The 25,610-nt window shown below is 44.3% G+C and overlaps 6 protein-coding genes across 6 annotated transcripts; 3 read left to right on the forward strand and 3 right to left on the reverse strand.

Moving 5' to 3' along the window:
* The first annotated feature begins 806 nt into the window (after positions 1-806).
* Positions 807-3,804, forward strand: BDB00DRAFT_980814 (nucleophile aminohydrolase). The gene is made up of 12 exons (XM_053129975.1): positions 807-908; positions 1,042-1,099; positions 1,192-1,210; positions 1,308-1,328; positions 1,407-1,497; positions 1,625-1,822; positions 1,918-1,948; positions 2,035-2,150; positions 2,269-2,815; positions 2,921-2,944; positions 3,033-3,213; positions 3,314-3,804. The coding sequence occupies exons 1-12, from the start codon at positions 832-834 to the stop codon at positions 3,736-3,738; spliced, it is 1,788 nt and encodes a 595-aa protein (XP_052975905.1). The 5' UTR covers positions 807-831; the 3' UTR covers positions 3,739-3,804.
* Positions 3,805-10,593: 6,789 nt separating this feature from the next.
* On the reverse strand, positions 10,594-12,798 carry BDB00DRAFT_842367 (tubulin alpha-3 chain). Its single transcript, XM_053124883.1, has 4 exons — positions 12,658-12,798; positions 12,382-12,417; positions 12,115-12,307; positions 10,594-11,924 (listed from the first exon to the last, which is right to left on the reverse strand). The coding sequence occupies exons 1-4, from the start codon at positions 12,688-12,690 to the stop codon at positions 10,834-10,836; spliced, it is 1,353 nt and encodes a 450-aa protein (XP_052975906.1). The 5' UTR covers positions 12,691-12,798; the 3' UTR covers positions 10,594-10,833.
* A 706-nt stretch (positions 12,799-13,504) lies between these two features.
* On the reverse strand, positions 13,505-15,642 carry BDB00DRAFT_842369 (tRNA-guanine(15) transglycosylase-like protein). The gene is made up of 7 exons (XM_053124884.1): positions 15,361-15,642; positions 15,167-15,247; positions 15,014-15,067; positions 14,591-14,949; positions 14,447-14,506; positions 14,290-14,365; positions 13,505-14,214 (listed from the first exon to the last, which is right to left on the reverse strand). Exons 1-7 carry the CDS (start codon positions 15,559-15,561, stop codon positions 13,852-13,854), a joined length of 1,194 nt encoding a protein of 397 aa, XP_052975907.1. The 5' UTR covers positions 15,562-15,642; the 3' UTR covers positions 13,505-13,851.
* Positions 15,643-17,376: 1,734 nt separating this feature from the next.
* Positions 17,377-19,751, forward strand: BDB00DRAFT_931852 (PapD-like protein). The gene is made up of 5 exons (XM_053129056.1): positions 17,377-17,472; positions 17,583-17,735; positions 17,926-18,041; positions 18,235-18,408; positions 18,586-19,751. Exons 1-5 carry the CDS (start codon positions 17,430-17,432, stop codon positions 19,333-19,335), a joined length of 1,236 nt encoding a protein of 411 aa, XP_052975908.1. The 5' UTR covers positions 17,377-17,429; the 3' UTR covers positions 19,336-19,751.
* On the reverse strand, positions 19,752-21,416 carry BDB00DRAFT_842378 (tRNA-specific 2-thiouridylase). The gene has a single exon (XM_053124885.1). The coding sequence runs from the start codon at positions 21,144-21,146 to the stop codon at positions 19,830-19,832; it is 1,317 nt and encodes a 438-aa protein (XP_052975909.1). The 5' UTR covers positions 21,147-21,416; the 3' UTR covers positions 19,752-19,829.
* A 1,676-nt stretch (positions 21,417-23,092) lies between these two features.
* Positions 23,093-25,253, forward strand: BDB00DRAFT_770262 (kinase-like domain-containing protein; the record flags this gene model as incomplete). The annotated part of the gene is made up of 5 exons (XM_053119869.1): positions 23,093-23,308; positions 23,462-23,593; positions 23,750-23,873; positions 24,056-24,532; positions 24,640-25,253. The coding sequence occupies 5 exons, from the start codon at positions 23,093-23,095 to the stop codon at positions 25,251-25,253; spliced, it is 1,563 nt and encodes a 520-aa protein (XP_052975910.1).
* Between the last annotated feature and the right edge of the window lie 357 nt (positions 25,254-25,610).

Below are 25,610 nucleotides of genomic sequence, written 5' to 3' on the forward strand. Positions count from 1 at the left end.
TCACTGATAACGATACAAGTCTTGTCTCCGACCATACTGTATATTAAGCGTAGTTTGACAAAACAGCGAGGCTCAAAAGGCTTTAAAACAGAACATAAGGATACGACATGTAGAGAATAGAGCCACATTATCCATAAACTATTGTAAGGAGCATCGATATTTCGTTGAAGCTCGACGAAAGTTACGTTTTTTTCAAGTGCTCTTTGAGGAGCCCCCATGTGAAATGACCTGCGACATAGAGGTTCAACTATCTCTTTTAGCTCAGTATCCTAGGATTGAAATTTGAAGCGCTTTCGAAGGGACACACAGGATCTCTTTCAAGCATGATCCGGTTCTCATCAAGAACATTTCAGGTCTGCCTGTCATTCTTTGGGCTAAATACGATCGGTAATAACCTTTTTGAACTATTAAAAAATACTATGTACGTAAACTTTGCAGAATGTTGGACTTCCTAACAATTTTATCTTTTCACCACGTAGATTTTTGCGCTGGCAATTTATTATAAGGCGCGACAGAGATACATTGACACACAAGCAGCACTACAGTATTGAATTAAGCATTTGATGACTAGTAAGCATATATTATGTATACTCGGAGGCGGCAAATATCTGTGATATGTAATGCCATCTGCATTAATCGTTACCAACTGACTTGGCGTACTTTCTGGAGTATTACTGGCTGGATGTACTTTATGTTATGCATAATGGCATGCGTGCATCATGCATTCAACAATAACAGTCCAGGCTAAAACGACGAGATATTTAAAGAAGAAGAAAAAAGCTATGGTAAACATCTTACTCGTTTGTTTTTGCTCAACTTTAGCACATAAAAATGAGTGTAGATACTGTGTTTCCCTTCGCTTCACGTCGCTCTGTTGTGTATGGAACTAATGGAATGGTTGCAAGCTCGTATGTTTAACATCTCGTTTTAGTTTCTTGACCTGAAATGCGCCATATATATACGGACAACAGCAAGGGAGGAGGGAGTTGGCAAATTTACTAAGAGCATAATACACTGTACTGAAAACATGTTTACTTGTAGTCAGCCGTTAGCAACACAAGCTGGAATTGACATCCTTAAGAAAGGAGGCAACGCAGCGGTAAGTGATAAGGATGTGTATCATACCATCTGTTTTTCGCTTCAATATCACATTCATTCTTGCTTTTAACATGTTGTCATCTTCTCGATTAGGATGCCGCTATTGCAGTTTGTATGTCTTCTTTTTTTCAAAACACACATCTGATCTTTGAACAATTCAGTCACTCACCACGATTCTATCACCATGATTCGATAATTGATAATGAAAGCCGCTGCTTTGGGAGTAACTGGTAATCAAATAAACAATGTGGATGGGCTTGCCTAAAATTAGTTAACAACACTAACCTGACCCATCAATGACAATCCAGAGCCTGCATCGACAGGTATTGGCGGTGATGCAGTTTACATGTTTTATAATGCAAGGACCCGTAAAGTCACTGGAATCAATGGCACAGGAAGGTAATTTCAGCAGGAGTGTATGTGCAAGGAAGGAACTGGATAGAAGAGGAGGACCTTGTATATTAGCGACATAAGCAGTGAGTATAAAATTACTTTGCTGAACGAACCATAATGCACACCTCTACAGAGCTCCTGCAGCAATAACTGCAAAATATTTACGCGAACAAGTTGGGATTGAGCACCCTTCTCTCCCGGAGCATAGTATTCACGCTATCACTGTACCCGGTGCGGCAGCTGCATGGGTAGATACAGTAGAACATCACGGATCTGGTAGACTGGACATGGCCGCAATTCTGGAGTCATCAATCAATTTGGCCGAGAACGGGTAATAAACTCTTCTCTGTGTATCTAGAGAGTACCATCTGCTACATAAAGTTTGCACATTTAAGCTAAATTTTTATTCTGTATACAAAATCAAAGATTCCCTGTATCTTATATTTCAGCAGGAATGGTATATTGAGTTTTTTTGAAAGGAATATTGGAAGAGACTACCAGCCATTTTACGTTATAATACTGATACATTGGCTTTGTTTACAGTGGGAAGTGCAGATAGACATCACAAAGAAAATGAGTGGCCCAGAAAGCCCATTGCTTCTCGATGGCACTCGTGCTCCTGCTGAAGGCGAGTTGATGAGATTTCCTGACCTTGCAGAGTAAGTTGTTATCATTCTTTGATAAACACTCACCATGGTGGTCTTTTATATAGGGCACATAAGTCCTAGAAGAAACCTCATCATTTTGCTAACTTAAAATGTGAAAATACATTTTTAGTACTTACAAAGCTATTGCTGCACAAGGAAAGGATGGGTTTTACAAGGGGCGTATCGCAGATGCTATTGTAAACGCAATCAAATCACGTGGAGGCTTGATGACTCAACAGGATCTCGCTTCACACACATCCGAATTCATCAATGAACCGATTTCAATGGATTATCATGACAAAACAATATGGGAAATGCCACCAAATACACAAGGCATCACCACACTGATTGCGCTTGGGATTATAAAGGCTTTGGAAGAAGAACATGGATTGGAAATTTCCAAACTAGAGCATAACTCGGCAGAGTATCTCCATGTTATTATCGAGGTCATGCGTTTGGCGTTTGCAGATGCTAGGTATTATGTGAGCGATCCTCAGGTGATGGCCGATGCTGTTCCGACCAAAAAATTATTGAGCAAGGCATATCTTTCCGAACGTGCCAGATTGGTGGATATGAAAAAGAGAAATAACACGGTTCAGAAAGGATATCCCGAGCGGAATAGTGATACTGTGTATTTTTCTGTCGTTGACGCAGAGGGAAATGCATGCAGTGCCCTGGTAAGTAGGTATAAAAAATAAGACAATCGTCAACAGATACTAAACATCTATTCACTATATGATGATGCCTGTTTTCTCCTGAACGCCGTTTTATGATCTCTCAAGAACTCGACATTTTCGGTCTTTGGGGTAAGTCTTTTGTTTATGACTGATTCACATACTACGTATCAATGTGTATTTAAATACTAAAACCACTTAAATGTTTTGCGTGTTATAGTCCAAAGTGGTCCCTGACAAATGTGGATTCCCTCTCCACAATCGAGGATGTACATTCGTTCTCGACGAAAGTCTTCCCAATTGTATTGGTCCTCGGAAACGGCCCCATCACACTCTTATTCCATCCATGGTCACTCGAAAAACAACCAATGGCGACCATGAACTTGCAGCATGCCTTGGAAGTAAGAAAACCTCGCACACTTTCAGCCGTCCACGACGTCGTCATCATGCCAAGATATACAATGTATATTTACAATCAGCATATAATATTCTTAATTCTAGTTATGGGCGGCTACGTTCAACCACAGGGTCAACTCCAATTTATCATGAGCTTGATGCATTTTCTTGCCAACCCGCAACATGCTGTTGATGTACCTAGGATTTGCGTTGCTCCGCCGCGAACGAAAGAAAACACGCCCAATTTTGAACTCACGCCTAATGCACGTATCTTTTTGGACCTAACCAGCTCGATTGTGTGTGTTGAGGAAGGCATTCCTCAAAAAGTTATCGACGAATTGGAAGCCATGGGACATGTCTGCGAGGTGATTGGGGGTCATGAACGCGCGTTCTTTGGCCGAGGTCAGATCATCCTAGTTAAAAGAGATCGTAGTACCGGTCAACAGATTCTTGCTGGTGGGAGTGATCCACGCGGCGATGGCCACGCTGTGGGTATATCAGGCTCGGTCTCAAGACCATCAAAGCTTTGACATTGTTGTCTCGTTCTCCTTCACCGCAACCCATTGAAAAGTTATGCAACAATGGCTCAAAAAAACAACACAACAATACAGTTGACATCACAGGTCTTTTCCTTCTTTTCATTGTAATGATTATCAACATCCACCTGCCTCGCTTCGCTCGGCTGAATGAGCCCCTTCGCTGCGCTCCGGGTCATTCAACGGATTGGATGTTTCCTGGGGGTTCCCCCCAGACCCCCAAGGTGGGGGGTTCCCCCCCACACCCCCCTTCTAAACCCTAACCAAAGCTCGCTTCGCGAGCTTACTTACTGCTACGCCTACCTACAACCCGAAACTCGTTCGCTTCGCTCACTGCTACAACTGCTACTACACTAAACCCTACAGAAGTTAAAGATAGCGGACTATAAGTTTTACTAATGGCAGGCATTGTGCGAAAGAAATAAGAAATCTAAAATGATATGTATACAAAAGTGAAAGTATAAGAGCAGGAAAAAGAGTGGGGAGAAAGGGCGAGGTCTAAGATGTAGCAGCAGTAGCATCGTTGTCTGTGTGTGTTTGGGTTTGAGGTGGTGATTGTTGTGGTGGGTGTAAGAGCACTTCGTGGTAAACGATGTTTGTTGTAGCAGGGACATCTGTAGTGGATAATTCTGACATATCGACAGAAATACGCAAATTATCTGGGTTGGTTGCTCGTGAAAGAGCAACATACAATTGACCATGAGCAAACACAGGCTCTTGCAAACGGATGCCAACATGGGTTAATGTCTGTCCTTGTGCTTTATGTATGGTCATGGCGAATGCGGGGCGAACAGGGAATTGGCGTCGGCAAAGGATGAATGGATATTCACCCTCTGTGGTACACATATTAATTCGAGGGAGATAGTGTTCCTCACCGTCGTGGCCTCGATCCATCCTTTTGACAACAATGCAATGATCTTATAGAGCTGTGATGAAAACTTTGGTCCCATTGCAAAGACCTTCATCAGGATTGAGATTTCTCATAAGCACTAATGGCATTCCCACTTTAAGATCAAGAGCATGTTGCGGGATACCACTGGCACTTAAAGAGCGAAGATACTCAGGAGGATAGCTGGCGGCGGCGACGTCTGGATCGTCTGCGTCAATAATACGGTCAGTCGAAAGATACTGCCTGCTCTGGCCAGGAAAAAGCTCAAACGCACAATCATTGATCTCGTCAACGTCAACATTTTTAGCTGCTAAAATAGCACGATTGCTGAATTCTTGAGGTTGTGGATTGGGCTGACGGATCGATGGGTAAATGGCATCAATTAGCGCGACTGGATCTCTTGCATCAATGAGCCATTCTCGCGGTATTTCTATGCTCTCTCTGTGCGGAGGCCGTCCATCACCAATGGCAAGAAGTGTTTCCGCGAACGCTGCAGCAGTTGGACCTGCATTTCGGACACGCATGTTGACTGTAAGGTGCAACACCTGGACATCCGCCCAAAAAGGTGCAGACCGGATGCACTCTCCGGCAACCTCAGATCGTGTGCCTTTTTTGACAACAGGCAGCAGCTGGCGAAAGTCACCGCCAAAAACAACAACCTTTCCACCAAAGGGAACACCCTCGTACACAGGATCGACAGCACCCATGATATCACGTAATGCCTTGTCAACAGCCTGAAAATTGTACTTGCTACACATTACAGCTTCATCCCAAATAACCAAAGATGCTTGTTGTATGAGATGTGCGTGTGGACCACCAAGTCGAAGATTGCAAGTAGTAGTATCGTCTGCATTGATCGGTATTTTAAAACGGCTGTGAGCTGTGCGACCACCGGGAAGCAGAATTGCAGCAATGCCAGAGGAAGCAACAGGCAGTGCAATCTGATCTCGCGAACGAACACGACTTAACAACGTCTTGAACAGCAGTGACTTGCCGGTACCTCCAGGGCCATTGACAAAGAAAAGATGTGGCTGATTTTGGTCACCTGGTTCGTCAACTGCCTGCATTATTGTATTGAATGCATGTCTTTGATTGTCGTTAAGTGTGGGGAACAATTCGTTGTGAATTCGAGTTTGCTCTTCTGTGACATACTCCCCACGTTCGACTGCTTCTAGAGCAGTGAGCTGTGGAAGAGCATCGAGTTCGGTGACAAAGTCTTGCGGTAAAGAAGGAAACTCGGAAAGGCGGTGACCTGTGGATTGTAATCGTGTTTCAATGTCGCCAAGAGTACGCTGGAATACTTGGTCCCATTGATCAGGTACCAACTCGGTCTCATTATTCGGAAGTTGAACGTGCATTTCGAAAAAGTAATCGTCGCTCAATCTTTCGCGATGATTATCCCAGAGTCTGCGTGGATCAGAAGGCGAGCAGTTTGTAAGAATATAGACGAAGAGTTCTCGAAGCGCTGCAGCTGAAGGAGAATGGATAGATGCCTCAGTCATGCAACGATCCCATTCGTCATCGGATTCCAACAAACCATGTGCGAGAGCGGCAGCTTCAAAGGATGGATGCACGACATCATTCAACGTTCTTAACGACTCAAAACTGATAGGACCACGAACAGTAAGCAAGAGCAATCGAAGCGAATACAATGCCATATTAGACGGGGACGCGAAGTAGATGCGAGAAACAACATTTTGAAAAGGTGGACGGGTGCGGCGGTTCCAGGTCTTCGTTCGCTTATCCCAAGTATAATGGCAAGGGATCTCAACGTAAAGATATTGCCGAGCCTCTTCATCTCGAGAACAGAGGTCGAAAAAAGCAGTAAGCTTTGTTCTCGATGCGTTGTTGCGTGCTGCTGCAAGACCTACACGCGAATCGTTTGCGTGGAAAGTGACAGATTGCTGGTCAGGAAGATGCAGTTCTAAGCGGGACACATAAGGATGGTGCATATGGACCTGGTATTCGAAGGTTCGCCAAATTGCCTCGCAAGGACCAATATATCGTGCGTTTTGATATTGCGTCACCTCATCTACTGCCTCGCGCTCAACATTGGCAGCAGTATTGGTATCGGCGCCAACAACAGCAGTAGTGGATCGTACTGCTTCCGGCTGCCCAGCTCTAAGTGTCTCCAACTGCGCCCTGTCTGATCCTTTTGTGATGTACTTGCACAAATACTTGATAGCGCGTGCAGAGGTACAGATCTCAACGTTGATGTGAGCATTGTACTTTTGGCATAGGTACGGGTTATAAGGAACAACATGGGAATTGTCAGCAACAAAGTTGGATCGGTGAAAGTGATGGCGACGTTGAATGTTTTCGCGTCTACGATAGATTGGATAGCCGTCTCTGCTTACGCGCGTTTCAGCAACGAATGCTTTGGGATAACCTTGCGAGCATCGTCCATCTTTCATACAAACAGCGTCCCGTTTAAGATCTCCACATGGTCCGTGTATCATCGATCTTGTGACTGTGGCGTACAGTTGAGGCTGGGTGTTAGGATCTGGCAACTCGGCGCAGACGAAACGGTCGTAGTCAGAAGGATTACGGGGACGGTCTTCATGGTGTAGGATGAGTAGGATGTGCACGTGTGGTAAGCCACGTTTTTGAAACTCAACGGTTGCAACATACCCCTCGATGCGGCCAAAGCAACTGGTTTCTTTGATGTGCGATAACATCTCAGTGATCTTCATATGGAAGATTCTCGAACAGATGTCAGGACGATCAAATGCCTGCTGACCTGGAAGGAGCTCAGCTTGAATTTCTGGCCACTGTGGATTGCAGGTGAACGTAATGAAAAGGGTTGGATTGCCTCTTTGTCGAATGATTGCAAGTCCATCCTGAAGCATCTGCTTCATGTACCGTGGGCCTCCAGTAAAAGATGATGGCAAAATAATGGCTCGACCGATCTGACGTGGATCTACATCGTCACCGATACCATTGTAAACCTCAGCACGTAAATCATTCTGATTGTTGGTGATATACTGAAGGCGAGAATACTCGATGCGCGCATAATTGTCAACAACCAATTGTTGGAAAAGACGACGGAAATGGTGCTGGTAACTCGCTCGTTCTCCATCACGGATCATGAGCATATACGAACAGAATTCGAGCAACGTAACGGTAGTGGTCTGGCGGTCAGTACTTTCACACTGCATTCTAGCAAACCAACCATCATCACCAAAAGGAAATATAAGCACGTAGTGGAGGGGCATATAGGATGCATGGAGTGAACTGATGGTCTGTAAACCTAACTGACGATCACGGATGACAATGTCGTGAGGTGATGTTGCGCCATCCACTGTATCTTCGACAATCATAGCGGCGACCTCTGGATAACTCTGCTGGTCATAGCGTCTACCCATTTCACGTGCAGAACGGATGACAACCTGTAGTGTTCCAAAAGGTGTGTCACGATATGATTCAGCAGCATTCATGAGTGTTTGCGCATATGGGTTGCATCTCTCCATGACGCGCTGGAGCAAAGCTATCATGCCATTATCGAGTCCAGTAAATAGTGTCTGTCTTCGTGCCAGTTGCTCTTGCGTATCGGCAAAATATATTTGAGCAAAGTTGGCTGATTGCTGCTGCTCTGGTCGTAAAGCACCCATGCAATGGTACATCGTGCCATTTATGCGGAAAGTTGAAACACCTTGCGATCCGTCAGCTAAATTGCGATCATAGTTTGCTCGAATGGACGCAAATGCAAACATGTTGTTATAAGCGCGAATATTGGTGAAGAAATCGTCGCTAGTATCATTTCCATTGGTCAAAAGGTCAATGATTTCTTGTGGCGGATGGCGAGGGATGGGTAACTGTATTTTGCCGTGTGTGCAGCAAATACTGAAACGTGGGTTCGAGACTGAAGAACTTGTGATTCGTTCCTCAATCCACATACGTGCCTGACAAAACGTACAAACAGCATTCATGCGAGCAAGAACGTGTCGATGGAAATTGTCTCCTGGTGTAAAACAAATGTTGGGACCGAACACACTCTCAGCGACGAAAGGAATAGTGCACGCAACTTTATACTGTGCTCCATGCTCAGACTGAACGTTTGCTTCATTGAAAGGACATTCTTCAGAAGTTCGTCGCGAATGGCCAGGTGCCCCGCAGCTTGAGCATGTGCGAACAGGTTCTGCTAATGGCGCATCATCGGACCGAGAATCTAGAATTCATGCATAAGTATATACCTTGCATACACTAAGACACCTTAGTCAAACACAGCGTTCTAACACATACCAGTCGCTTCAGCGCTTTCCAATCTATTGTTCGGATTGGCAGGGCAATCGCGATGCGAAGACCGTTGGTGCGTGGTTGATCCACAGTGGGGGCAGGGTCGACGCTGCTCATCTTGAGTGTCAGGTTGCTCAAACATGAAAGGATCCTACACGTAAAATTGGTCAGAGCAAGGAAATCATAACACACAAAAAATGTAGTAAACTAAACGACTTTGCGGGACGTTCCCCCCAACACCCCCAACCTCTAAACCCTAAACACGTCCTAAAGCGCTTCGCACGTCTAAGCATTTCGCTAATTTCCCAATACGGATGAAAAGAAGCATACATTGTCAAGTCTACGGCGCACATTACGCTCATTCAAAGGACAATCACGATGGCGTCGAGTTGAATGGGTGGTTGCACCGCAAACACAGGTGCGAATTTCGGGTTGGTTTTGCTGTTTAGCCGAGAATACACATATTTAATATTTATTCGCTTTTCTTCAAACAAAAGTTTTTCTTTTGGATATCGTAAGGTACATAAGGTACAACACAGTTCCAGCTAATCTAACGACATACTTGTTGCGAATTCATTTTGTAAGAAAAAGACCGAAGTTGAAGTAGGGAATCAGTGTAAAGACAAAAAAGCTTTCAGGGCAGTTGAAAAAAAATGTCGGGGCTTAGCCATCCGAATTACCAAAAAAGGGTAACTTCGTAAGGACCACTTCTCTTTTAATAGTAGATAACTGTAAATTGCAGCAGTAAAGAAACTGGAGGTGTAATCTTTAAGCCATACAAATGTGCTGTTGGTTGCGATCCCTCCTCTTGTCCCTTTTAAATTTTTTAATTCACTTACATTTTTATAGAAAAAAGGTGTAATGCGTGTGTCTGCTAGTACAGTATCATACTAGAGTAAGAAAGCTGTTAAGATGATCCTACTGTAAAACAATCCAAGGTACATACTCAGTGAGAAGTGGTGGAAGGAAATAATGAAGCACTGATATGGCACGCACTCCCCTGATTTCTCTGCGACGATGTAACGAAGAAGAGAACGTTGTGTGGTTTCTGTTATTTTTCTGGTCGACTAGGAGGCAGACAACAAAAACATATGATTGAAACAGATTTATTATTTGGACTGCTGTCAAATAGACCTTTAAATAAGGTATTGAGCAGCGTATGTGTTTAAATCGACCTTCGAGACTTGAAATTATCAATCGATCAACAACTATACAGTATACGCTGGTGTCGTTCCCATTAATGTTCATATACAGACACTTTTTACAACCTCTGTTGTAAATTCTTCCTCCTCGTATGTTTTTTCTTTGTTTTTGTCAGCATGATTATTCAACAGCAACAAAAGGTATATATATATATGCAAGTAGTGATTTACAAAGCTTCCAACCTGTCCCATGTATACATACAAAAAAGAATTAACATGTTTTTCAAGGGTGATTACTTTTCTTTAACCAAGTATACATGGTATTACATCGTATAGATATGTGAAAACGTAGAGGAACAAGTATAGCAATTATACAGATGTTGTTGCTATTTAAACAATCGGTACTTGTTACTTAGGTCACAACCGGAGGATAGTGTCTTCAAACAACAGCAGCAGCAGTTACAGTGACGACGACAATACAGACAGAACAAACTGCCCCATTGTAAACATTGCGTAACAAACATATACAGTAAATACTTCAAATTACGCCTTTTTTCACTGCTGCGCCATAGATAGCTCCTCCTATCTTACTGATATCTACAACTACGCTAGATGTAAAACTTTCGGTTGTCTGCTTGCATATAAAGAAGGGACTACAAATATCCTGATGACACTCACAACATATACTTAAAACATATAGTATTGAAGATGGCTTTCTTTAGCAAAATTTATATTTCACATTCGCCAAACATAGACAAAAAGAAGAAAAATGTTGATTTGACTGAAAGAAAAGGTGGGGTATACAGCACACTTGTTTTTTTTTTAATACTCGACCTCAGCATCCTCGATTTCAGAATCACCCAACGAATCGGAGCCGACTTCTTCATAATCCTTCTCAAGAGCAGCCAAATCCTCACGGGCTTCCGAGAATTCACCTTCCTCCATACCTTCACCGACGTACCAGTGAACGAAAGCACGCTTGGCATACATCAAGTCAAACTTGTGGTCCAAACGAGCCCAGGCTTCAGCAATGGCGGTGGTGTTGCTCAACATACAGATCGCACGCTGGACCTCAGCCACGTCGCCACCGGGGACAACACTAGGGCGCTGATGGTTGATACCGACCTTGAAACCAGTAGGGCACCAGTCGACAAACTGGATGGTGCGCTTGGTTCTGATGGAAGCAATGGCAGCATTGGCGTCCTTGGGAACGACATCGCCACGATACAACAAGCAACAGGCCATGTACTTGCCATTGCGAGGATCACACTTGACCATCTGGTTGTTGGGCTCAAAGCACGAGGTGGTGATCTCAGAGACGGACATTTGTTCGTGGTAAGCCTTGGCGGCCGAAATGATGGGTGCATAGGTGACCAAGGGGAAATGAATACGAGGGTATGGCACCAAGTTGGTCTGGAACTCGTTCAAGTCGACATTGAGCGAGCCGGCAAACCGCAACGATGTAGTGATCGATGACACGACCTGGGCGATCAAACGGTTCAAGTTGGCGTAGGTGGGACGCTCGATATCCAGGTTACGGCGGCAAATGTCGTAAATGGCCTCGTTGTCCACCATAAAGGCACAGTCCGAGTGTTCCAAGGTGGTGTGCGTGGTCAGAATGGAGTTGTACGGCTCAACGACGGCGGTCGAGACTTGGGGTGCAGGGTACACACTGAATTCAAGCTTGGATTTCTTGCCGTAATCGACCGACAAGCGTTCCATCAACAGGGCGCCGAAACCCGAGCCGGTACCGCCACCGAATGAGTGGAAAACCAAGAAACCTTGCAAGCCGCTACAGTTGTCGGCAAGCTTGCGCACACGGTCAAGTACGGTGTCGACGAGCTCCTTGCCGACGGTGTAGTGACCACGGGCATAGTTGTTGGCGGCATCTTCTTTGCCGGTGATCAATTGCTCTGTGTGATATCAATTGAACTCGCTCTCGTGAGTATACATTACTTGTTTCCCTTAGCACAAGGAGAGCGAGAGTGAGAAGGAGGAGAAGGGGTTAGAGAGTGTGTGTGTACGCTGGCAGGAGGGGGGGGAGGAGGGGCAGGAGGAGGAAGCTGCTCGTATGTTTAGTGCATACATGGAGCCCATGCATACCTGGATGGAAGAGTTGGCGGTAAGTGCCAGTGCGGACTTCATCAACGACAGTGGGTTCCAAATCCGCAAACACGGTGCGAGGGACATGCTTGCCGGCGCTTGTCTCACTGAAAAAGGTATCGAACGAGTTATCCCCGAGCACCTGCTCGCCAGGAATGCGTCCGTCAGGGCTAATTCCGTGCTCCATACAGTACTAAGCCAAAAGTGAGTACACTCCCACCGTCATCAACCAACGCCAAAAGCCCAAAAAGCTGATGTAGTACTCACAAGTTCCCAGCAAGCATTACCGATTTGGATACCGGCCTATCATGGTTTGTAAAGGTGTATATGCATGTTTAGTCTTTTCCTTCTTTCTACATACTTACACATGCATATCGTGTTATCTTTTACACACACACACACACACACACACACAAGCCGGAACCGAGACGCGCCTTTCTAAAGCACAATTTTTCAACCCCGCCCCACCCAAGAACGTGTATGCCAGGCCGCTGACGTGTGCATGTGTGTAACTGTCAAAAGAAACCTATCTGATCATATTACCTGGCCAACGTGTACCGAAATGATTTCTCTCATACTGGATGATTTAAAAAAAAGTGCGTCTTATGAGTAGTAGTAGTAGTAGTGGTGGTGGTGGTGGTGTTTAAAGTGAAGGTCCAAAGTTAGGGTGAACGTTAAAGAAAAAAAAGAAAAAAGAAAGAAACAAGTCGCACACACACGTACATGCGCTTTTATACTCGAGCACCAAGCAGCAGCTTGCACTCAGAAAGAAAGTTGGCTAAAAGGATGATTGCATTTTCCACACTTTCTCATTTTTGGTAAAGCGCGTTCCCTTTCTTCATATCCCACCTGTTAAGCGCCCCGCCATCATGCATGTCACGCACACTCGCTTACTAGATACACTCATCACTAACACTGGATACTGTACTATACAGTGTCCTTCTTCCCACCAACCCAACCCCCAAACCTCCTTTGATTTGTGTTTATCAATTCTGTAGTAGTAGCAACTCCTTCCCTCGCGCGCGGGAGGGGAAAAGACAGAAACCTCTCACACCCTCCATCTTTATCAACGTCAAAACAAAATCAGTTAGAGCACCGGACAAGGGCAAGCTAATAGGTGCAACCACGAGCTTTCTCCCGGACAGTAATTGTGTTTGTTTACTGTGATGTCAGCTCTATAATATACATATACACATGTATACAAGTAACAGTAGTATGTAATAAAAAGTAACGATCACTGTTTATCAGAAACCTGTAGTGGTGCTTACCCATTCCATCCCTTTCTCTCAGCCCCCCCCCCCGCTAATGTATACTGCATATATACGCATCTGTTTTCTCCGAGTAATCTCTTCTTCGTGCGTCAGATATTCCATGTATATGCACTCAATACACGCATATGAGTAGCACATTTACTCTAAACACTCTCGGTTTTTCAAAATTGAAAGCAAGGGGGGAAAGATAAGACAGAAATTAGAGGTTAGAGTTATACAGTGTAGTACAGTATAGGAGTGTGGTGTATAGATTCCTGTAGAAGAATCAAGTATGTTATATGCTATCACTATTATTGAACTTTCTTCTTTGAATAGAAGATCCAGATTTCCAGCAACAACCAACGCAGCAAAGCATCTAGATGATAGTGAAAAGTAGTAGTAGTAATATATATGATGATGACGATGATGACGATGTAATTTACACAAAGAAAACAAGCTTTTTTTCCCTCTTTCTAGGGTAGAGTAACTATGACGATGATGCCATTAAATCAACACCGACACTCTGCAATGCATTAACCGCCCACTCCGGGTACCGACTCTTGTCACCACCGAAGTAATTGGCAAAGAACTTGACAACAAATGCTGGGAACTCGTCCTTGATGATAGCCTCTCGCATTTGACGCATCAGTCGCAGCTGGAAAGCGACATTGTGCACTGATACCAAGTGACATCCAACGGTATCCTTGGTAGCTACCAAATGCACGTAGGATCGTGTGTAGTTTTGACACGTTGGACAGTCGCATCCTTCTTCAAGAGGACCAAAATCATTGGCAAATTTACCGGATTTCAACGACAGAATGCCCTTCATCGTCAATGCGTTGCCGAATCGCTATTGTGAAGGAGGGATAATGAGAAATTAGGATTTGTTGTAAATATGCATGTGTAGCAGCACATGTGTACTTACGGCTGTGCGAGTCGGATAGACACAATCAAACATATCTACACCTAGTGCAACACAAACGACCAAATCTTCTGCGTAACTACATATGATAAAAGGCCACGTCTTAATTAGCCCTTCGCTCTCTCCCAGTGATGTCCCATACATGAAAGAAACCGCTTACCCAACACCCATGCAATAAATCGGCTTGGTTTTCGGTAACAGATCTGTACATAACGTGACACTACACAAATATAGCAACAGTTGTCAATAACAACAACAACAACAACAACAAATGACACTTGGACAGATCTGCTTCTTTACTTACATTCTCCAAAAGACATCCTTTTCTTCACCACCACTCAATCCACCAACGGCATAACCTGGGGTATCACGCTTGACCATCTCCTCAACACACTTGCGTCTCAAATCCGTATTCAGGCCGCCCTGGATGATCGCAAACAGATTTTGTTGATCCTGATTCTTGTGTGCATCAATACATCGATCCAGCCATCGGATAGATCGCCACATGGCTTCTTCTACACGCGGTCCGGTTGTCAATGAGGAAATCACATCATCCAGTTGCATCATGATATCGGCACCAATCGAGTTTTGCAACGACATTGAGTGTTCGGGTGTCAACATCATCAATGATCCATCGTGTGGTGATGCGAATTGAACACCTTCCTATCAAAAGGAAACACGTGTGTGAGGTTCTAAACGATTGGGGAGGTTTTTTGGGTCCACTCACCTCGGTGATCTTTGCTAACTTTAACAGCGAAACCATTTGAAAACCACCGCTATCCTAATGCATACATATACGGGAGTAGGGTGTGTGCGAGGTTAAGTACAGTAAACCTTTTTCTTTGTTCATCACTGGTTTTTTTTTTTTTGAATGCTTTACCGTCAAAAGGTTGCGATTCCATTTTTGAAACTTGTGTGCACCACCCACTCGATCTAACGTTTCCTGACCAGGTTTCAAACCCTAAAGTGAAAACAGTACAAACGTAAGGATTTTTCAGCAATTGTCCTTCTCTACTACTCTCTCTCTCTCTCTCCATTCTTTTCCCCACCCCCAAAAAAGTTAATCTACTTTACCAAATGGTAGGTATTGTTGAGCATAATTTGACAGTTAAGATCACTGAGTTGTTGCGGTGTCAAACCCTTGAGGGTGCCCTGTGTGCCGACAGGCATAAACACAGGTGTGTTGACTGGACCATGAGGTAACGTCAACAATGAGGCCTTGGCCTTGGTCGTTGAACAACGGGCAATCGTTTCAAATGTGAGGGCGCTTTTCATTTTTTGGTTTCTTGCCAATGAGATCTGTCAACTTTTTTTTTTTTTACTGCTGCTGCCACTTCCCCGCTTTCTCTCGCCCCGCCCGGTTCCTGCAACCAACCAAACAAAAAAATTCTAAACTTTATCTTCAGCGGGCCAATGGCATCAATTTCACTTCTCCCCTTTCTTTGGACACTGCAACACAAACGTATGCTTCCTGCTTTTCCCTATTGTAGAAGTCTAAAACGCGCGTCGAGAGAAATTGAAATAGACAATACCCCCTCAAATGACGGTAATTGATGAACTTGATTGTACAATTGTTGGAGAGCGGTTCTGAGGAAGACGCGACTGACATGTTTTTAAAAGGATGGTGTTTTCCCAATGTCATCGACAGCACCAAAGTAACATAGTCCCGCATAACATTGACATCACGATGATAAGTTGATTTCAACGGAAAGGTTATCAGAGCCATTATCACTACATAATCATGATGATAACGATGGTTTCAGATGATGATATGATGTTGTATGTTGTAGGATATACTCGTGCATATGAGCAGCTGATGATCATGATAGTTCCGGTGTATGTGTTCTGCTTGGTGGCGCATATTATGCAACAGATGACACTGCTAGAACATAATAGCCCAAAGCAGCGCTGTACATACTATGATAGATAGCAAAAGAGTAAAGAAGACTCCCAGAATTCGGGACAGTGTCGATCTTTCTTCTAAAATGACGGTGTATAGCAATTCAGGAGAACAAGACCCCGCGAGACTTGGTACTAGAAAAGGCTAATTCAAAAGAACATGTCTTTTCCCCAAGAATATGAAAAAATCGTGGCCGGCAGACTAATTAAAATATATTACATGAATGTGCAGCAGCTCTTGAGTAAAACATATGTTGAGTAGTGCTTATATTTTTATGGCGTTTACGTTTCCTTTAAGCAGCTCTCCTGGTTCAGTCGACTTTGTTGAACGACTTTCTCGCTAGACAATATCCACGGCATTCTTATATTTCCTCCACCCCGACACTCACCGGCTATTGAGAATGATGCACAATGACAAAACCTCAATCCGTAGTAGTCTGTGCCCCTGGTAGACTAGAAGAACAAAAAGCTCTTTTATTTTTTTGTGGTTCTGCGCGTGATTTCGTACAGGAATCTCAAAAATTTCGAGTGGGGGAGGGGAGGGGGGCGTTTGGGAGGCAAAAGAAACAAGTACTTACTATCATTTGTCAATAGAATCAAGCCAACTAATTTTGACTTGCAGGAACAAGGACAGTGGTGTATGTATATTCCATCTATATTGAAATAAATGAGTACCTGGAATGTATCGGTGCTGTTTTTTTGTGTTTCAGACTTCTGCATTCAATCTCTTTGGTCCCATACGATGAGTGAGCTTTGTTTCAAACAGGGAAAAGGTGGTTCTGATGGCGTTTACGTAGATGATAAAAGCATGGTGAACAGGAGGCGTAATCACGCCCCGGGGGTTGGGGGCGGCGAACGGCACAGTATATTTGATGATAGAGTGGTGATGATGAGAAGGTTGTAGTAGCAGTAGTAGGTCATCCACCGGGGATGCTTGCTTACGACTAGGGTCTCTGTCTATGTGGTGAATCACGAGACAAAGGTAGTATCACAAAATGGGGCACCACGCTTATTTCTATGAAAAGAACATCGCTTAGGCCGTCCTGTTGTTTTTAGCAGTAGATGGATCTCGCTTGTTCTCTGACCTTTCACGTGGCATGTAGCTATTTCTAAAAGAAAAATAAACTCCCTTCTTTCTTCGCCTCCCTTATTTTCTTTTCTTTTTTCTCCTCCTCCCTCTTTCCTCTTCTTTACTACTACTACTACTACTACTACTACTTTACTACTTTACTACTGCCACAAAAATGTCCGTTCATCTGGAACCCGCGTCGCAACTCTCATTTCGACGTATGTTCAAAAGAACAAAAGAGAATAAAGTGTGGGTGTGTGTGGAGGTGGGGGAAACGCGTTTTACATATTGCCACTTACACAAACCACTGTCAATGTAATGCATTCAGGTCCATTGACTCAAGTGACCAAAGAGTTATTGCTCGTTACAAATCCAAGCAATGACCCTGTCATGTTTAAAATCAAGACAACAGCACCAAAGCAATACTGCGTACGTCCCAACGCAGGTCGAGTGGAACCCAATTCCCAAATTGAAGTGCATGGTAATCCTTTTGTTTTAAACTTTTTTCACACACGCTCCAACGTTCTTTTATACATATGACAAAGAACCTATTCCTAAAAAAAACATACAAACCGTACTTAATCATCTCTTCTTTTTTTCTCTTTCCCCACCCCATTTTTCTTTGTGTGGTCTTGCCATCAATTCGTTTTGGGTTGTATGTATGTAAAAAGTCATTTTGCAACCATTCAAGGAAGAGCCTCCAGCTGATTACAAATGCAAAGACAAGTTCTTGGTGCAAACGGCAGTAATCAAGCCTGCTTATGAAGCTTTGCCTATTGCAGATATGGTATGTACAATGGCAGAGCTTTTTTTATGCAATGCGCTATCAAAAGGCCAACCGAGTTGGAGAAGAAAAAAGGGAAATGAGGGACACATTGTCAAGAGAGAGTGAGAAGACCCTTGCGCTTTGATTTAAAAAAAAAAACAGAAGAAGAAGAGTATAAATGCTTAAAGATATGTTGGTTGGTTTTTTTATATAGTGGGGTCGTGTCGAACAAGAGGATAAGGCTGGTATTTTTCAGCAAAAGATCAAGTGTGCCTATTTGCCATCCGAGGAGGACCCTTATCTTGTGAACAATGCTGCTGCTGCTGCCGACGATGAACAGCAGCAGCAACAACAACAACAACAACAACAACAACAGGAACCTATTCAGGTAAGAAACCAAAAGTCTCCGGGAGATCGGGGATGACGCGCCGAGAGAAAGAGAGAGAGAGAGAGAGAGAGAGAGAGAGAGAGAGAGAGAGAGAACGGGCGTTATTATTATCGGGAGGAAGGGGCAAAAGAGAAAAGAAATGCATACTGACACTTTCGCATAATTTGTTGGTGATAGCATCAGGCACTACCACCACAGCCATCATCACAACCCACTGCGCCAGTGTCCGAAATTCCTGCACTTGCACCTGCACCTGCACAGGCGAACGAAGCTGAAAATGTTGAACCATCATCACCTGAAGCAATCGTACCTACTGCTGCTGCCACTATGACTACTACTACCGCACCATCACAGCAAGAGCAGCAACCCTTAGTCGAGTCGCCACCCGTTGAACCAGAGACTGTCTCGCCACCCGTTCAAACGCAATTGGCCAACATCGACCAGGCACCTGAACCCAAGCCCCGATCAGTATTGCCACCTGCCCCTATTGAAACCTCAAAGCCTGAGCAGCAGCAACAACAACAACCAGAACAACAACCTGCTGTTGCATCATCATCATCATCATCATCATCATTATCACCTGCCACATCCTCGCCCAAGGTGCCCGAAATCGCTCCTGCGGTTACTACTGTGGAGAAAGAATCAGAGGAGGACAAGGAAAAGACACAGCTCAAGGACGATCTCAACAAGACACGGGAGTTGGTACAGCAATTGCAGAAGCAATTGGCCACGTTGCAAAAGGAGCAGGAGGCCAACAACAAGAGCAGTGGTGCACGCAAATTACCACACACGGTGCAGCCCCAAGATGCAGTGCACCAACATTTGGCAGCATTGGAGAAGAAGCAACAAGGTGTTGAAGGATATCCACCACAAGTCGTGTTGATTGTCGCTGCAATGACCTTTGTCTTTACTTACTTGTTCTTCTAAACACCCTTCCCCCCTCTCCTCCTCTCCAAATCCACCATCTTATATCTGCAACAACAGCAAAAGGCTTGTTTGCTTGGTGTTGATGAAAAAAGGGAAAAAAAAGTAGGTGGATGCGAAAACTATTTTTATTATTATTACTATTTTTTTTACCCTACAGCAACCTCCAACCTATCGACCATGATGCAACAAGCCCAATTCACCAACAACGCGCTCAACACTAGCCCTACAAACCACCTATATACTCACACTTACACTTCAACTCACTCACCCCACAAATCAACTTGGCATAAATGAATATATTATAGGATATACATACTTTTTAGTATACTAGTAGCCCCAACTCCCATAAAACCCAAAAAACAAGAAACCTCTTCCTGCTCGCAAACAATCATAAAATAAAGGCAAAAATCAAGGGTAACTGGGTTCTTTTACTTTAAAAAAAAACATTTGGATTATATACAACAAAAATTAAAAGAATGTGATTATTATGATTATTATACAATGGAGACGGGGGAATGTGTGTTATTATAAATGTCTTGGATGGTGCCACCTCCAAGGCACCAATCACCTAGATAGATAACAACTTGTTGACCAGGTGCCATGGCACGGATGGGTTCCAGAAACTCTAAATGGTATCGACCATCTTGTAATCTTGATAATCGAGCCTTTTGTGCCGCCATGCGATACCTCACCTGGGCATCCACGAGAACACTACCTTGTCCATCTTGGTGCTGGTGGTGGTCCGTGTTGTTGTTGTTGTTATCATTATTATTATTATTACCACTACTAAATAAAAAGTGTGGAGGCGGTCGACCCTCGATCCAGACCCAATCACGTGCGGTACACGCCGAATGGAAAAGCGCGGGATGGTCAGAGCCAGGCACACACAGCAAAGTATTGTCACTCATCCGTTTCTGTGCGACAAACCATTTATCCGAGCCATAACAAATCTTTGAAGCTTGGCCGACGGTGTAAGCAAACAAGCCGCGATGGTCTCCGATCCGTTTACCAGTACACACATCCACGGCCGGCCCTGGCGGCTGATCAATGTATTCTTTCAAGAAATCGGCAAACCGTCGTCGTTGGCCGACAAAGCAGATGCCCATACTCTCACGCTTCTTGGCCACGTGCAAATCCAGCTGATGAGCGATCGCTTTGACTTTGGCTTTGCTTTCGAATTCGCCGAGCGGGAACAAGGTGCGTTGGATGGCACGCGCGTCGACCGACGCTAGGAAATACGATTGGTCCTTTTTTCTATCTCGACCTCGCCACAGCTGATGACGATGATGATCTTGTTGCTGGAATAGAGATCGACAATAATGGCCAGTCGCTAACCATGTGTCGTCGGGTACGTGGGCCAACAAGGCCCCGAATTTGATATGTCGATTACAGGCAATATCGGGATTGGGCGTCAGTCCATGCGCATAATCGTCTAGCGTCTGTTGGAACACATCCGTCCAATATTCCTTGACGAAATTGACGTGTCGGCAGTCTTGGATGTTGAGTTTTTCGCACACCCGTTGGACGTCTTGCCAATCCTGAACAGAGGTACATTCGCCTCGTTCATCCGACGTGTCCCAATTACGCATGTAAATGCCCTGGACTTGGAACCCTTGATCTTTGAGTAATGCTGCAGTGACACTGGAATCCACGCCACCCGACATTGCTACCATGACACGATCGCCTGGCTTGGGACCATTGTTGTTGTTGCTGGTTGTTTTGGTGGTGGTATTAAGAGTATTAGCAGTAAATAAGCATCGTCGCTGCTGCTGCTGTTGTAACTTTTGTGTTTGCAACAACAGCCTGTGCATACGTTTGTTGATTGTTGTTGTGTGGAGAGAGTGTATAATTACGACAGAATCCCCAGCCAAATTGGAAAAATCATATCTCAGCCACCTTTTCCTATTGGGCACTTGACGACACACGTCGAACAACTCCTGGGAAATCGGCCGTGTGTTTCGACTTGATTTCCTTCAAGCCGAAAAGTAAGGGGGGGGGGTGTATGTGTGGAGAGAGAGAGGCTTTAATCGGCAAGCTGTAAAACCTTAAAAAAAACCCAACAACAACAACAACAACATTACGCAACTGTCATACATAGAATGTGGTCAAATACGGTTATATAGGTTCGTGGGATATTGACAGTCCGCCCCGCCCTGGCTTATAACCGCACATTGCAAATCCCCAAGATGTTTCGTAAAAAGAACTTTTGCTGCTACGTGTGTTTCGTGTATATCCTGTGCTGTCGTCCCCATGACGAAAACGAACGATGATGGGAAAGCACAATGAAAAAAAAAGAAAAAGAAACAAGGGATCCTTTTCGTTCGGTCGAGTTCTATTCCTTCTTCTTTTGTTGTTGTTGTTGTTGTTGATCATCATCATCATCATCATCATCCAATCCATCTTATTCTATATATCCCCGCAATCGCACACATTACAATATAGGGCTTATAGTTTTATTGTATTTACTACACATCCTACCAAGAGGGTAAAATAGCTCATCTCGAGACAACGGATTGATAGCGAAACGTTTCACATGGACGCTCTTTTTGCTAAACCTGATGACAGCTCGCTCAGATTTTACATGTGTGATGGTGTATACTAAAACTACTACTACAACAACAACATTCAATATCTTCCTAAAATGCCATAACCGGTTTCAATTTTATCTTGCTACGCCAAAGGGTCCTGTATTCGTCGGTGGAAGGCTTATCCACTATTACTACTACGTAGTAATATAACTCTCTTCCTTATCGGTTTTTGTTTACATTGTACATACACTTGATATTCATCTTGCTTTTTACCTTAGTGATAGATAATAAATTTGTTGTTTACGTTCATAGAAAAAAGAAAGAGAGAGAGAGAGAGAGAGCGTGTCGGTATGAAGCGTACATCTAGTACATCCAGTACATCTAGTACATCTAGTACATAATCGTATATAGCCACGAATTAAGACGGTTACCAAAACGGGGAGGAGGAGGAGGAGAGGGGGCGATGTGTGTGTCGTCGAATTTCCCGCATTGTTTTAGTGTGTGCGCCTTATAATGGACTCGAACATATAAAAAAATGTTATGAAACAAATATTTGTGTCTCCCATTGACAGACACCGCTTAATATAGCCTTTTCAGACTGGGACGCATGACTCTGTAACTCAATAGGGTCGCCCTGTGGATTGCTAGAAACAGGCGATCTTGTATTACATCCAACCCATCCACCCACCCCATCACCGCTATGGCAAGATTACTTGTTTGTTCTGTGATCGTTTGTTATGGTGGTCTGTATGTATGTAATGAGAGAAAGGAGTTCCGGGGGTGGGGGAGGACGAGGGGGAGGAGGAGGGGCATCTGTTTCTGATGATATATCACTCAAGTCACTCACCCACTCACCCACTCATTCATTATAATCCTTTGACGTTGTAATAAGAACAAAATATATATTTCTAAAAGATAGGAGGTCTGGTGACAGAAAAGCAGGCGCTCAATACAGACATACACTAGAAGAAGAAGAAGAGCAAGTTTCAAGGATTGGGCACAGCAGCAAGCAAGCAAGCAAGCAGCATGTACACACACACACACACACACACACGACCGCTCGAACCGTTGTTTCATTATATATAGCCTGATTTTTTTCTGCCCTTTTTTTTTTCTCTCTTTCTCTCACTTGTCTCTTCTCTTTTTTCATTTTCACACACTTCTCCTCCGTTCATACCACCTTTCTCTCTCTCTCTCTCCCTCTCTCTCTCTCTCTTGCACTCTGTTAGATGTCGCACTTATTGCAACACGGCATTATCACGCCTGAGCCCTCCATGCCATCGAGTCCGACACTCTCGCCCGCCGTCGTCTCACCCACCACGGCCACCAACCGTCATGTGCACTCGAACGACGACGCCTCCAATGTCGATCTGACAGAGCTCACCCGTCTGTTGCAGAAAGCTGCCTCTTCTCGGTCCACCCGCGCCCTCCACATGGTGGCTACTGTTGCTGCATGCAACAACAACAACAAACCACCATCGCCTGCTACCTCTATATCAATACCAAAAACAACATCCTCGTCCTCCTCGTCCTCATCATCAGCATCATCATCATTTTATCAATCTCCCACAGCTGGCTCAGCTGCAGTGGTAGCACAGAAAAAAGAACAACAACGTCCAAAACTGTCACATCGTAACGCTTGCGCCAAATTGCCACCGCAATTCATCTTTAAACGTCCAGAATACAATGAACTTTATCATCGCACCCATTTCCATCATTATCAGCATCATGTATCAATAGCAACAGACGATAACAACAGTAACTATAGCAATAATAATAGCAACAACAATAATCATCATGACAACAACAATTCACTCCTGGGCTGGTCTGATCTACGACGTTTCTTTGGCGCCGCTGACAGCACCCACACCACCGTTCCTTACAAGATCAACCATTCTACAAGCAGTAGTAGTATCAACAGCAACAACAGCAGCTGCAGTAGTAGTATAGCAGACGATACATTTGGCAACCACTTTCGCCAAGATATTGAGGGGCGATACGGCAAATGGGGTAAGGCCATCGTTTCTGCAAAATAATTCTTTATTCTAGGAGTTTTGTGTGTGTCTGTGAGGGAGGGAAATATACGAAAAAAAAAAAACCTCACTCTGCCTCCTAAAAAAAATACAAGTGCGCGTCATTTTGAGGCATTTTTTTCATTTTTCCTTACATTTTCATGCATTATAACAATTTAGGCCGCTTTATTGGCAAAGGTGCCGGAGGATCGGTACGATTAATACAGCGCTCGGAGGCGGACAGTAAACCTGTTGCAGTCAAGCAATTCCGGAAACGGCTACCGCACGAAACCGACAAGGACTACATCAAAAAGGTCACTGCCGAATTCTGTATCGGATCGACACTGCATCATCCAAACGTTATCAAGACGTTGGACATGATTCAGGATGGCCCGCATTTCTATGAAATCATGGAGTATTGTCCCAATGATTTGTTCAATGTTGTCAAGAGTGGCATGATGTCCCGCGAAGAAATGGTCTGTTGTTGGCGCCAGCTCTTGAATGGGTTGGAGTATCTGCATGGCATGGGCATTGCCCATCGCGATCTCAAGCTCGATAACTTGGTTTTGGACCAGAGCGGCATGCTCAAGATTATCGATTTCGGATGCTCGTGCGTGTTCAAGTATCCTTTTGAAAACACCATCGTCATGTCCAGAGGTAAGAGTTACATGCTCTCTCTTTTTTTTTCTTACAAGATAATACTTTGAGAATACTAATCCCATCTCTCTCTCTCTGTGTGTGTGTGTGTGTGTTAAAAAAAACAGGCATCTTGGGTTCTGACCCATATATTGCACCAGAACAATACACTCAGCAAACGTACGACCCTCGACAGTCAGATGTATGGTCATGCGCGATTATCTTTTTTTGCATGATCATTGCCAGGTTTCCCTGGCGAGTGGCACGGCCCTGCGATCGCGCCTTTCGCGCATTTGCCACCAACCACAACCAACAACAGTTCCGTATGTTGAAGCTCTTGCCGCGTGAGGCACGGCCCATCATGGCCAGTCTGTTGGATCTCGATCCATCCCGTCGTCCGACGCTCAAACAGGTTTTGCAGGACAACTGGGTCCAAAAGATCGATGTCTGTTCCCTCCAAGAGCCTGGTGCGCATCATGTTCACCATGTCTATGAAACCACGCCGGCTATTGCCAAAGAACGTGGTAATGTTGTCGTCATTACGAATGAGCCTCCAGGTGTGATTACTGCTCGAGAAAAACGGAAACAACAGCAACAACAGCAATCAACTCCACAACAAGCAAAGAGTCGGGGTACCAGCAGTAGTAGCAGCAGTAGCAGTAGCGGAAGCAGCAACAGCGGCAGCAGACCAGGATCGCCAAGTCATATTCCTGCTCGAAGAAGACTGATACCAGCAGCCTGATGACACCATTCCTCTTTTCTCACATACACACACACACACACACACTTCACTATCTCTGTAAGTATTCTATAATTCTCTCTGTCCTCTCCCAACTCCTATTATATAAAAAAAAGACTCACCTCAGAAAAAACTTATTAAAAAAAAAGCACCCATCCTTCGTTATTGTATTCCTTTCTCCACCACACAAACCACTGAAAATCATCCATCTTTTGTACCATAATAATTTATTCATGACGCAGCGTCACTTTCCCCGTCACTCTACGTATCCAAACAACCCCCAACTCCCCCTTTTGATTGTGTATATCATTTTTGGATTAAAAACTGGTCTGCATTCTTAGAAATAATATACTGTTGTCT

The sequence above is a fragment of the Zychaea mexicana genome, assembly GCF_025766255.1.
Source record: "Zychaea mexicana strain RSA 1403 chromosome Unknown BDB00scaffold_84, whole genome shotgun sequence".
Lineage (NCBI taxonomy): Eukaryota > Fungi > Mucoromycota > Mucoromycetes > Mucorales > Lichtheimiaceae > Zychaea > Zychaea mexicana.

Bases quoted from the DNA above. Each gene is read 5' to 3' on its own strand.
- BDB00DRAFT_980814 (XM_053129975.1), top strand. From the start codon at position 832: ATGAGTGTAGATACTGTGTTTCCCTTCGCTTCACGTCGCTCTGTTGTG. The intron at 1,329-1,406 runs GTAATCAAATAA...ATGACAATCCAG, and splicing joins CGCTGCTTTGGGAGTAACTG to AGCCTGCATCGACAGGTATT. The intron at 1,498-1,624 runs GTAATTTCAGCA...ACACCTCTACAG, and splicing joins GGAATCAATGGCACAGGAAG to AGCTCCTGCAGCAATAACTG.
- BDB00DRAFT_842367 (XM_053124883.1), bottom strand. From the start codon at position 12,690: ATGAGAGAAATCATTTCGGTACACGTTGGCCAG. The intron at 12,418-12,657 runs GTAATATGATCA...AAACCATGATAG, and splicing joins TTTCGGTACACGTTGGCCAG to GCCGGTATCCAAATCGGTAA. The intron at 11,925-12,114 runs GTATGCATGGGC...GATATCACACAG, and splicing joins CCGCCAACTCTTCCATCCAG to AGCAATTGATCACCGGCAAA.
- BDB00DRAFT_842369 (XM_053124884.1), bottom strand. From the start codon at position 15,561: ATGAAAAGCGCCCTCACATTTGAAACGATTGCCCGTTGTTCAACGACC. The intron at 14,366-14,446 runs GTAAGCGGTTTC...TATCATATGTAG, and splicing joins ATTTATTGCATGGGTGTTGG to TTACGCAGAAGATTTGGTCG. The intron at 14,215-14,289 runs GTAAGTACACAT...CCTTCACAATAG, and splicing joins TCTATCCGACTCGCACAGCC to CGATTCGGCAACGCATTGAC.
- BDB00DRAFT_931852 (XM_053129056.1), top strand. From the start codon at position 17,430: ATGTCCGTTCATCTGGAACCCGCGTCGCAACTCTCATTTCGAC. The intron at 17,736-17,925 runs GTAATCCTTTTG...GTATGTAAAAAG, and splicing joins TTCCCAAATTGAAGTGCATG to TCATTTTGCAACCATTCAAG. The intron at 18,042-18,234 runs GTATGTACAATG...TTTTTTATATAG, and splicing joins CTTTGCCTATTGCAGATATG to TGGGGTCGTGTCGAACAAGA.
- BDB00DRAFT_842378 (XM_053124885.1), bottom strand. From the start codon at position 21,146: ATGCACAGGCTGTTGTTGCAAACACAAAAGTTACAACAGCAGCAGCAG.